General features: G+C 53.3%; 1 protein-coding gene across 1 annotated transcript in view; it reads left to right on the top strand.

Annotated features, from left to right (window-relative positions):
• LOC144723117 (uncharacterized) overlaps positions 1-12,103 on the top strand; it is a 25,804-nt gene continuing 13,701 nt past the window's right edge. The window contains exons 1-9 of the mRNA XM_078601711.1: positions 1-6; positions 58-225; positions 1,477-1,725; positions 2,314-2,547; positions 4,247-4,438; positions 6,327-6,485; positions 8,206-8,298; positions 8,463-8,604; positions 10,082-10,116. Of these exons, the coding sequence (XP_078457837.1) occupies positions 1-6; positions 58-225; positions 1,477-1,725; positions 2,314-2,547; positions 4,247-4,438; positions 6,327-6,485; positions 8,206-8,298; positions 8,463-8,604; positions 10,082-10,116 (1,278 nt within the window). The remainder of the gene's footprint in view (positions 7-57; positions 226-1,476; positions 1,726-2,313; positions 2,548-4,246; positions 4,439-6,326; positions 6,486-8,205; positions 8,299-8,462; positions 8,605-10,081; positions 10,117-12,103) is intronic.

Below are 12,103 nucleotides of genomic sequence, written 5' to 3' on the forward strand. Positions count from 1 at the left end.
ATGCAAGTAAAAAAAAAATTGTGTTTGCAATGACCCGGTGGCGCTCGTCGCTCGCAGACGCTGCTGTCGCACGGCGGCTGCGGGGATGCGCGGGCGGCGCGAGAGCGCGTGCTGGGCCGCGTGCGCTCAGCCACGTGCCGAGTGGTCGACATCGTCGCCGCCGAGACGACCCACGCGGCAGGCGGCGGTGGCGGCGGCGGGAACCGCGGCCCCACCGGCACCACGGTGAGTTCCATACAAGACCGCACTTTCTTCAGAAACGATTTTCGTTAAGTAGCCCGAGCGCATATATATGCACATGTGCATATTTCGGGACGTGACAAGCATACTCGGGCTTTCGCGGTGGGCTGCACGGCCCAGGGATGAATCGTCGCCGCTTCAGTTTAGTCGCGAGGACGATGAAAGACGGAGCAGCGGAAGGGCCCGAGGGAGCGTACAAGGATCCTGCATCCCTAAATGTCGATTTAAAGCGTTCGTGACTGCAGGGATTCATCTTCTTGGTTCTTTCGGTAAAGTCACGTAGAATGGAGATAATAAAATAAAAAAAATTAAACATAATAAAATAATTCTCACGACGTTTCGGCCACAACGCAAGCAGCCGTCCTCAGGTGAAGAACAGACAGAGTCTTCTCGACAGACCTGTTCTTCACCTGAGGACGGCTGCTTGCGTTGTGGCCAAAACGTCGTGAGAATTATTTTATTATGTTTTATTTTTATTCTTTTATTATTTCCATTCTACGTGACTTTACCGAAAGAACCAAGAAGATGAATCCTGCATCCCTGTTGGCTCGGCCGCTGATTGGAACGCTTCACAGCGCTCGTTGCCACATTCAATTAGCCTGTTCTTCATCCACAGTCGCATTCGTGCGCCTTTTAACTCCAAAGGTGTATTTACCCAGTCACCAGCGAAAATTATTCATCATCATTATTATTATCATCCAAATCGCATTCTAACGTGACGCGTGCTTCGAAACGCTGTGGAATTAAGCACTGCAATCAATGCAAATCCTAACCCTTAACGGTCCTGTCATTAGCATACTGATGGGAGGAGATCCCAAGCTGCATCGACTAATTGGCCGTGCTGCAAAGATCCGACCGTGTCCGTTCAGTGCCCGCTGAGCTGCGTTGGCTTCCGGTCGCGCTCATTACACGCAAAGTGCTCGCCACAAAGAGAACCACGGTACCTTGCTGATGTCGTCAAGGAGCATCAACCATCGTCACGCGAACTCTCACGGTCATCCTCGCCGCAGCAGCAGCAGCAGCGGCTTTTGGCAAACCGTCCAACAAAGACGGCCACCGCATCGCGCGCGCATTCAGGCGAGCTGCTGCGGCCGTCTGAAACCTTCTTCCTTCCGATATTCGTAAAATCATTTAGATCGACAAACTCCATTTCTTTAGAACTGCTTCTTGTTGTCTTCAGTTTGTCCTTCCCCCGCACCTCCTCCGACTGGCACGCTTGGCCACGGACTCCCACAGCTCTTGCCCGACGGCACGGCTGCGTCGTTGTCCCCCGCCGTGGCGACGAGCCCACCCGGCTCCCCTCCGTGGGGCCCCACGCTCCGGCGGGACGAGGAGCGGCCCGCGTCGGCGCCGTCGGTGACGGGGTCGGGCCCCGGCACGTGGGCCGGCGTCCCCGGGCAGGCTGCGACAGACGGGGCCCGGAGGGAGGAGGACGCTCGCGACGAAGCTCTTCCCTGGCTGTGCGGCGCCGTGGACGCGGTCAAGGTCGGCGTAGGCCGCTATGCGACGGCCTCGCGGAGGAGTCGCGGAGCAGAGCGTTGCCCTGCTCGACACCAGCACGCGTGGAGGGGGGGGGGGGGGCAGGGGGGGATCGCGGCTGGGGCTGGGCCCGGCCCGTGGAAATTTGCCCGGACTTAGAGAGTTGCCGTAGACTACCCACAAAGTGGCCCTGGCTGTGTGGGTTCTGGGTGTACGATGCAGGGTTTGCTAAAAAGCTTTTCTGGAGGCCAAGTGTAAAATGATGTACGCGGACACCACGTGCGCCATCCCCTCGGCTCTTTCTGAAGCCTCCTTAGAAGTGAGACCTGGGAGTAACTTACCCCCTGCCCCTCCACCTTTGTGTACAGCCCTGGGATAATGAACTCGGGTGGCAAACAGAAGCTGGTCACAAACAGAATTGAACCTTTTCACCGAGATTCGTTTCCTCTGCCACGGTACCGCGCCACTGGCGCAATTCCTATCCGGTTAAATACCGATCCAACCTCGCGATTCCCCCCGGCGCTCGCGATCGCACCTCCGGCTGCCGTTGTCACACTAACCCTGCCTCCCTCGCTCCCCGCGGCCGGCCGACAGACGCACGTGGAGGGCCTGCGCGAGGGCCGCCTGCAAGCGAGGCATCTGGAGCGCGCGCGGCTGCTGCTGCTGCTGGGCCCGGCGCAGAGCGGCGTCCGCGACTTCACGGAGGCGGCGTGCGTGAGCGGCGAGCACCGCGACCGGCTGCTGCGGCTGTGGGCGGAGGCGCAGGTCCGCGTCGACGCGATCGCCGGGGCCGTCGAGCAAGCGGTGAGCGCCGAGGGCTCGCCGTCGGTTTCGAGGGGACCGCGTCGTAGTTCCTGGCCTAAAAAAATAGTCGTTGTCGTGAACCCCCCCTCCTCCTCCTCCTCCGCCGCCCGACCGACCGACCCGTTGTGTCGTCCTCGCAGAGTCGTTGCCAAAAGTGTCGATCAAATTCCAACCGGTTAAAGGTCCCCTCGCGACCAACTCGCGTCGCCAACGCGAGGCGACGCGTCGCTCGGACAGCTTTGAGCTTCATCGGGTAGCGGGCTCGGAAATAGAGCGGATCCGTTGCACTTGCAGCGAAGACGTTTATACTTTAACTTGACTTTAACGTCCGTTCGTGTTGGCGCGCCTTTTTCTGTTTCTTCCATAAATGCGGTTGGTTTTCGCGCTGGTTTCTATTCGCTTCGTCGTTGCGCTTCGTGCGACGTCATTTCTTTGGCATTTTGGTGACCCCCAGGTTGACGTATATGTAAAGGAGAGCCGACACAAGATTGCAGGGGTTTCGTCTTTTAATCCTTTTCTCCCATCCACACCTGTCCCCAGCCGTCCCAATCTCGTTCCCGCCAAAGGCCCCTTCTTCCCGCCCGTTCTCCCCTTATATCTCCTCGATAACCCCTCCCACTAACCCTCCTATTGGTGGGAATCCTTCCCCTGACACCCCTACATATACAAATGGGGTCTTTCCTGCACTCTGTAGCTTTCGCGACTCGTTAAGCAAAATAAACCGTACACTTCACCCCCGTGCCGGTCTCCCCAAGACGTCCTCCTTTCGAGGAGGCTCTCCTGGAAAATCTGTGAAAGTCTTCGCCGGGGACATTGATATTGCAATGGCCGGTCGAATAGCGCGCCTTACGCGAACACGTCCCTTAGTTTATTTGAACGTAGGTGGTAAACCTAAGCGATTATGTAACATGAGTTAATTTTGCAAGATAAATATTTCACCGGGACATTCTCTTGAGATGGAGCATTTAATTTGCAAGGGCGTCATGTTGCATAATAATCCACCACAATAATCCACCGCTCAAGATGATAGAATGTAGATGTCGATCTCCCCTCGTCTGGTCTTGTGAGATCGTCATCCCACGATAATGTCCCAGTCGGTTTATGATCTGGACAGTGGAAAAAAAAAACTTTATAGCTCACTGGATTCCTTCAGGATAAATAGACATTCTGATTCTGGCAAGCCTAGGTTACAGTGTATGTAGGTGTAAATAAAGCTGTCTCTGGTGTGGACCAATCAGTTTAAAAGACCATGCGAACAGTATATTATCAGAGAATGTTTTTTTTTGCATTCTGACCACAAGTATTGTGGCTAATGCAGACATGATTCCTTGTAAAAGGTTTCAGTTTGGTGTTTTAACAACTTAACACCTGTTTTGTTGGCAGATAAAAGGGGAAAACCCTATTCTCATATTTTGGTATTGGAAAAGGAGGTCCCATGATGTAGATTTGTTCAACTCCTTTCGCACCGCATGTAACCAACAGTGCTAATCAGAGGTGCGGGCGAATGACAACAAACTAAGCACAACAACAAGCAGTTCCAAATAAGTTTTTTTTTATCAATCTAAATTATTTAAAAGTGCACGGCTCCAGTGGCTTCCTCATATCGAAGGGAGAGCATTCCAGACGGGCGCGGAAGCGCATCCGAAAAGCGCGACGACGCGACTACCACCGTCTTCGTCCGACGGCCTCGCCAGCGAGACTGACTCTGACCCCGCCGTTGCAGGTTCCCCTGGAGCAGTTCCAGCGCGGCCACGAGATGGAGCTGACTCTCATCGCCGCGTGCCAGACTCTGGATCAGCTCAAGAGACAGGTTTGGCCCCAGCCGTGCGTCGCCGTCACCGCCGCAGGAAAAATGCCCACATCGCACGGAGCGCTTAACACGACGGCGGCTGTGGTGGTGGCGGCGGCGGTGGCGGTGACTCACGCCATTAGGGAGCGCCTTGGGACCGCTCGGTCCTAGATTGGCTCATTCCGGGAAAATTATCGAGCCCGTTTATATCAATTTAACGACGGAGATTTTGACGATGCTCGCACACGCTTGCGTTGTATTCTGAGAACGCCGCCTCAGAACGGGGCGATTGATCTTTAATGAAAAGCGCACGCGGTAAATTAAAAGAGAAAAAAAAATCCACCACGTTGGCTTAAACGAGAAGCTTGTAAATGATTTTGCTGTAATTCGTGGCATGCGTTAAACCCGTGCATTCCTTACACCCTTTTCAAGAAAATGTCATTGTCATGTAATATTCCAGCCTGGTTCCAAGTAAGACGATACTTATTATTAAGACTCACTAATTTCCGTGAGGGCAGAAGCTTGCAGACTGTTGTAAAAACAAGCTTTTTTATATGAATAAAAATAGGGTTTTGTATGAATAAAATAAGGAGTCTGTCACTTAGAAGTAGGGCTTGCAAGGCCAGAAATACGAACACAATGGCAGATGCACAAACATGCACGCGTCATACCCGTCTGCATGCACCACAGGCCCTCTATCAATCCACTGCTGGATGAATGCCTCTCCACGCCGTGTCGATCGTGGGTGGGGGGGGGGGATTGTTTGACCATACTTCACCATGCTGGTCAGTACGGGTCGGTGAAGGAGGGGGCTCATGGACCGGCTCGGCCATTGCTCGCCGCTGATGTTAGCCGTGCTCGTAGCACAGTTCGTAGCACTGGTTTCTGTTGTCGGGGTGGTAGAAGGGCGGTGAGTTCGAAATCCTGGTTGGAGGTTAAACTCGTCCCATCATTCCTCCGAGGTCGACAAAATAGACACCGCCTGGTGGGGGAAGTCCAACAGTGGTTGTGCCATGGATGTACTCAGACCCGGCAGGGGAACATGTAATTCCTACCGCCGGCTACAATCTGGATATACAAACACTGCCTCTGTGCTTATGCGAGCGGGAATTTGCTCTGGCTTCTGAGTCTGGCGATGACGGCACAATGACGCACAAGGAGTCGCGTGATGATTTGAAATTGTACAGTAATTTGGTGAGTAATCGCAACTAACCGAGCGTGAACATTTCTCGCTCTTTCCAGGCCGGGTCACCGCCCTCTCGATAGCCAAATTGGAAGTTGCTTCTGGGTGCAAAGGCGCAAAGCGACGTTTCGCCAGCTTTCGCAACAACGTGTAATTTCGGTCACAGGTTTCTGCTACTTTTGATGAAGATATTTTGTAACGCTTTTCCGCGCCTCCCATGACACCACCGATAAACTGAACAATGGAGTGCAAGCTTGAATTTCCACCACTGCCTGAGGTTCTGTAACCAGGAGCAATCAAACTTCATTCATTTAAAGGCGCCTTTATTAAAGTAGCGATTGCGTTGAGCTGCAACCACAGATTTGATCAACGATTCTTCAATTGTCGTCTGTGAAAGCCAGGCTGAACAGGCAATGTTTTAAGTTCTTAAAAAAAAAATACACAGGAGGTGAGCATATTCTTAGGTTTTTTCGGTAAAGTCACGTAGGTAAAAAATTGAAATTAATAAAAAGTAAAATAAAATAAAATCACGACGTTTCGTCAGGTGGAACCGTCACAGCACGATTGCTGTATCAAGTGAGCACCGACTCTTTAGAATGTGCGTCCAAGGTCTGGTTTTGTTAAAGGGCACGGGGTGCGTATTGTTGTTGTATGCGCATTGAACTTCTTTCGCACCGTACCTGGCCAACCGTGCTCATAGCAGACGCGGCAGAATGAGGGGGTGGTATTGTGACTGACACGGCTGCGCTTGCGTGCGTCCCTCGTCTGAACCGGCGCGCCGTGCCCCCCCGGTCTCTCCCGCCCGTGTCCGGCCTCCCGCCGCCGTCCCAGCTGCAGGTGGCGGCCGTGGCGGGCGCCATGCGTCTGCTGTCATCACGGCCGGGGGAGCGCACCCTGGCTCGCCTGCCCGAGGAGGCCGCCACGGGCCACGCAGGCGCCGTGCGCGAGCTGGCCGCCAGCCTCTCCGAGCGGCAGGAGGCCCTCTCCGAGGTGCTCGCTCGCTCACCTCGCTCGCTCACCTCGCCATCGCACAACATCATCGTCGTCGCGCTCACGTGCCCGCATCTTTCGGGTCACGCCCTAGATCCGTATTCATTCGCACGGAGACCCGCATTCGCGTGTGGGCTCGTATACAAACGAAGACAACGATTCCCCGTGAAGCCTTTAAGAGTGCTGTTAACGAGTAGCACCTTACGATGGCCTGGCGGCACGGTACACGAGGGGGTGGCCAGCATCACGCCCGGCCCGGCCGTCTTTTTCTCCCCAGTGCTCGTATTCACACATTGCGCCAGGTACTCGTTCAAAGCTGAGCGTATCTCGGCTTCGAATGAGTACGCGGCCATTGCGTAATGTCTCTCTCCCTCGCGTGCGATTCTCACGGTCTCGTCGACAAGGGCCAGCGCGATCACAATCGCCATCCGTCAGGGACCTGACCGACCCGGTTTCCCTCGCGGGGGTCACGGGGCACGGTCGCCAGACGCTGGTTTCGCGAGGCAAGGCCGGTGGGGACGCTGGGACGAGCCGGCGTGCGCCCGTCTGCACATCTCGGTCTCAGTTGCCATCGATCTGATTATAATTCTTGTTTCGGCCACCGTCAATCCACGGCAAATTGGAATTCTCGCTGCCCGCCGCCCCCACCCCTCTCCGCCCCCCCGACTTGCTCCGGAGCCCTCGTTGAGCGGTCGGCAAACGGGTACCCGTACCCAGCCGTACCCGTACCTGGCCGGGTACGGGTAGGGTACGGGTATCGGGTACCTGATTGCGACCTCTGGGATGAAGCCATGTTGCAGGCGCGGGTGGGTTGATTCTAGGAACTTGAATTGTGAGAAGAGACAAGACGTTGGGAAATGAGTGACAAACGGTTACTCACCAGTGACTCACGGTCTACCCGTACCCGTAACCGGCCGCACCAGGGTCGCAAACGGGTACGCCGGGTACGGGTAGCCGGGTATCGGGTAGGGTACGGGTATCGGGTACCCGGTTGCGACCTCTGCCGTGTTGGCGGTTGCGTTTTTTTTTCATTGCCATCGTTTCGGTGAAATATCCCAAATACGATGGGGATCCATCGCTGCCGGCTCGCCTGACAGATACTCGCTTCGCCGTGGCTTCTGTGGGCCGGGTGGAACTTCAATCGCTCCCCCCTCTTCCTCATTCCAGGCACTAACTCCCCTAATTGGTGTGGAGCTGAGTGGGGACTTCGCCGGGTTTTCAAGCGTAATAGGTTTATGCCCTGCCTGGCAATAAAACAGAGGAGGTGTTAAGATGTTCAAACACCAAATAGGAATCTTTTTGCTAGCAATCAAGTACTGCATTAACCGCGCACACGGTAATTGTGACGAACATGCAAACAAACATGCTCTGATTATACATGAATTGCCTTTGAAACCGATTTGCCTTATTTTTCATACTTTGTTTCTTGCAAAAAAGGTCCCATGATAGATTGTCTGTGCAAGAATTAAATGAAGCACTTTCGATTCCTAGAGCATATGTGTGCATGTATGCACTAGTCATACCCTTGATTCGATTTTTACAATGGTAAAAATAGATCGTTCTTTTAAACTATACATTTTAACACCTCATCAGATCGCGGCGATTCGTGTTCTGCAGGATCCACGAGGAATAATGATGGCTTATCCACCAGGTATAATGACATCTCGTCCACCGGTGACATTTAACGATGGCCCGTTCACCGGAAATGTGCGGCTTGCAGGTTTGCCGGCTGCTGCGTCACGTGGCGGAGACGGAGCCTCTTGGCATCAGGTGCTCTCACCTCGACGACTGCATCCAGTCCACCGTGCAACAGGTACCACACCCACGGTCACTTTCTCCTCCGGTCATCGCACATTTTTCTGAGACTCCAAAAAGAGGCTGTGGCTTGGTGAAGAAGTCGCCCTGGGGGAGAACGCCCACCGCGTTCGCCCTGGGGGCTATCGTTCATTTGTTTTCGTCGCTGTTCCCCCACTCCAGATTCTCTCCGCGAGCCAGGTGCTGGTGCAGAACCCCGAGAGCCGAGCGGCGTTCGAGCTCCTCGAAGTTTGCCGCCAGGCGTGGGCCGAGTGCCTGGCGGCACTCACCGTGCTCGTGCGTGACACCGTCGACACCTCCTACGGTGCGCGGGTGCGGCGGCGGGCGGGACGAATGGGTCAGGAGAGGGCAAGTGGGAGATAGGGCAGGTGGTCTGGGGTCAGAGGGGTAGGGGATAGGGCCCAGGCTCTCGCTCCCAACCTCCGGCACTAGCCGGACAGCCGCAGCAGAACACATGGAACGAGATGACGGCGCTGTTTTCGGTTGCGCATCGTGACCCACTGTTTGACCTCTGGCGTCGCTCTGCGGCTCCGCTGTGAACTTGGAAGCTGTGGGCATGCGTGGAGCTAGCGCGCGCACACACGTGGCCTGGCTTGGTGGCACACGTAGAGATGTGTACGGGGGGTTGTGGGACCGTGTGTGTGTGTGTTTGTCTCCATGCATCCGAGTATTCTCATGCTCGCATTTATTTTGATGTTGACCGAAGTGCAGTTCTTCAAAGACTGCTGATGGTTTTTGCGTAATGCACACAAGTGCTTTTTGTAGACGCGTTTGTATATCTAATGACAGGATTATCATATCTCCTAGGCCTTGATGTCTCTGCAAAAGCTACATCTAATTTTGGATGTCAGCGTGCCTCACAGAAATAAGACCCTGGGTTCGATTCCTGACGAGGGTGTTTTTCTGCACGGAGATTGTATCTTCTCCCCCTGTTCTGCATGCATTGCCTCTGGGCTATGCGGTTTTCCTCTCATAGCTGAAAGAAACACAGTGTCACTGGCATCGGCAAATGCCAATTATAAAAAAAAAAATACTCGCAAATTACTCAATTTCGATTCCACACAGCAACATCGCCGCCGACTCCAAACAACTTGACGGTGCCCTCCTGAAAAATAGTCTCGAGACTCAGTGCGGCTTGTCCAAAGAATAATAATTATTGTCATAGTATTATTACTGTTTTGCAACGCTAACATAGCTGGCACGCTTGTCAAGACGCGTCAGCAATGCGCCCACGTGGTAGTGCCACTCTTGCCGTGCTGCTGTCACAAATCAACGTTCGGCACGGGCTTCGTGTCGTTGGCGAGACTGCCTCCCCTGCCCCCCGTATCCCTCCCGCCCCACCCTCCATCCCCCCTCCGTGACTTTCTCAACCGAGAGCTGCTGGATGCTCTGCATGTCGTACCGCCGTGCTGAGCGCGGAGCGCGGACGAGCGGCCTCGCCGCTCTCCACGCCCGTGTTGTTCTGCAAGGACACGACCCCTTTCTCCCCACCCCATATTGGCAGAGCCCCCACCCCCTCAACACAACGCGCGTAATGTGGCAATAGGTAAGAGACCACGCCGCTCCCCTCTTCTGCCGCGTGGTCGCGTTTCAGCCGGGTGGCTAGCGGGCGGGGGCGTGGGGGGTGGAGGTCGCGGCATTGAAAACAGAAGCGGTGGCCTCGCAGAGATTTTAAAAGCATTTTCGACGGTGAGAACGAGGTAATTTACACATTTTTTTAAAAACTCCGTGTTGGCTTTTTTTTTCTTCTTCCTCTTTTGTGTTTGTTTTCCTTCCTCCAGAGAAAGGCTCGAGCCAATCGCTTCACAGCCACGGGGTAAGACGAGGGCCGCTGCTGCTGTGCGCGGTGCATGAGTGCTTTTGTGGACCTCGTGACGATGGATCTGTAATGCGCCGCGATCGTATTTGTTGACAACACAGTGGCTCCACCCCCCGTCGGGTTGCCTTGAACATGGGGTCAATCCACTTGCACGCATTGAGAGCTCCCATTTTCCGTCGTCAAACTTGTTGCTTTCAAATTGTCGTTGACGCACGCACGCACGCACTTATTTACTCACGCATCGCAGCTGGTCGTGCGCAATGATTGAAAAGCTTTCTTCCGTTGGCAACCTTGGATGACATTTTTCACGATCGTGTTCGGCTTATTCCAACGGCGCTCCAACCTGCTCCCCATTCATCTGTTTATTTCACGTAATTTTTTTCTATTGTAGTGGCGCCATCGGCGTCGTTTACACGTTGTCCGCATTTCACTTGTCGGTACCAGCTGAGGTGGCATGACCCTGAGGCGGGTTCCAATTTTTCCTGTGTGGCCAACAAGAGGCACCTTTTGAAATGGGCGAGTTACGAAATTGTTCGTTCTCATTGGCCGTTTAAATACACCGGTACCGCACTGGCAAGGATTTGCTCCCTTAATTGGTACCGATTTCTGCTGTGGCCCATGGCCTAATGCAGGGGTCGGGAACCTTTTTGACTGGGAGAGTCATAAAAGCCAAATATTTCTAAATATATTTCATTGAGAGCCATATAATATTTTTAACGTATAATAAATTAAATGTCTTACTTTTAATGCGACTTCTGGTGCTGCATGGTTTTGCTGATGGCCTTGTAGTCTGGTTCATACGTGGTGAGGTTGAGCTTCATGCAGGCGTGACCCGTGAAATTTATCTTCAAAACTAATTTCTGTTTACTTAAAAATGACACAGTATAATTAAGTAGTATCACAAGTATTTTAAAATCAGTTCCAAACTGATTTTTTTTTTCAACTCAAAATTGTCTGGGAGCCATATGCCGTCACTGGAAGAGCCATATATGGCTCGCGAGCCATAGGTTCCCGACCGCTGGCCTAATGGGACTGAGAAGGCGTTTGGAATCCCCGTAGAGCCGGTGCACCACCCCGTGCTGTTTGAAGGGCCCGCGTGGTGCGTTGCCACTGGCATCGCAGAACTACTTGTGAGATTGTAGTAGTAATAGGTTTTTACCCTTTCAACTGGTACAAAACTGACACCTTTATACAAGGGATCATGTTTGCAATAACCACAACACAAGCAGTCAAAATGCAAACAAAAAGAAACAACTCTGATAATGATATGCACTGTCCTTGAAGTTGATTGGTCCACACCCGAGACAGCTGTGTGGACCAATCAACTTCAAGGACAATGCATATCATTATCAGAGTTGTTTCTTTTTGTTTGCATTTTGACTGCTTGTGTTGTGGTTATTGCAAACATGATCCCTTGTATAAAGGTGTCAGTTTTGTACCAGTTGAAAGGGTAAAAACCTATTACTATATTTTGCCACTGGTAAAGGAGGTCTCATAGTACTTCTGAGATTGCTTCAGGTGACCTCCGACCTCTGGCCTCTGCACATTCCCTGCTTATACAGGTGTCTCAGACGCACGTCAGTTAACCAACACTCTACACTCTCCGAGCTCCCGAATGCATCAAACTAAGTGGAACAAACCGCATTCGATGTCATGGCTTTTCTTGGTACACTCGTTGGTGACGTGGCTGACTCGTCACACGAGAAGGGGGCACGGTTCGACCGTCACCATCGGCCTGAACCCAGCAGCCCAGCAGTGCCAGCTCAGCCCTCTCACTCCCGAGCCACTCAAGCGGCCTAAATTTGTCTTAAAAATGAAATCCGTTACGTGATTATTTTTTGTTACGGTGGCGAACCCTCGCAGCGGTTTCCCTACGGAGTGCGTCCATCTCGTTGGTTTTGCACTCGGGCGGAGTGTCACGTGGGGCCGGCACGATTAGTGACACCGCGTGTGGAGTGACACCACGTGTGGAGTGACACCACGT

This window comes from Lampetra planeri, chromosome 1 (assembly GCF_965212315.1).
Source record: "Lampetra planeri chromosome 1, kcLamPlan1.2.h2, whole genome shotgun sequence".
Lineage (NCBI taxonomy): Eukaryota > Metazoa > Chordata > Hyperoartia > Petromyzontiformes > Petromyzontidae > Lampetra > Lampetra planeri.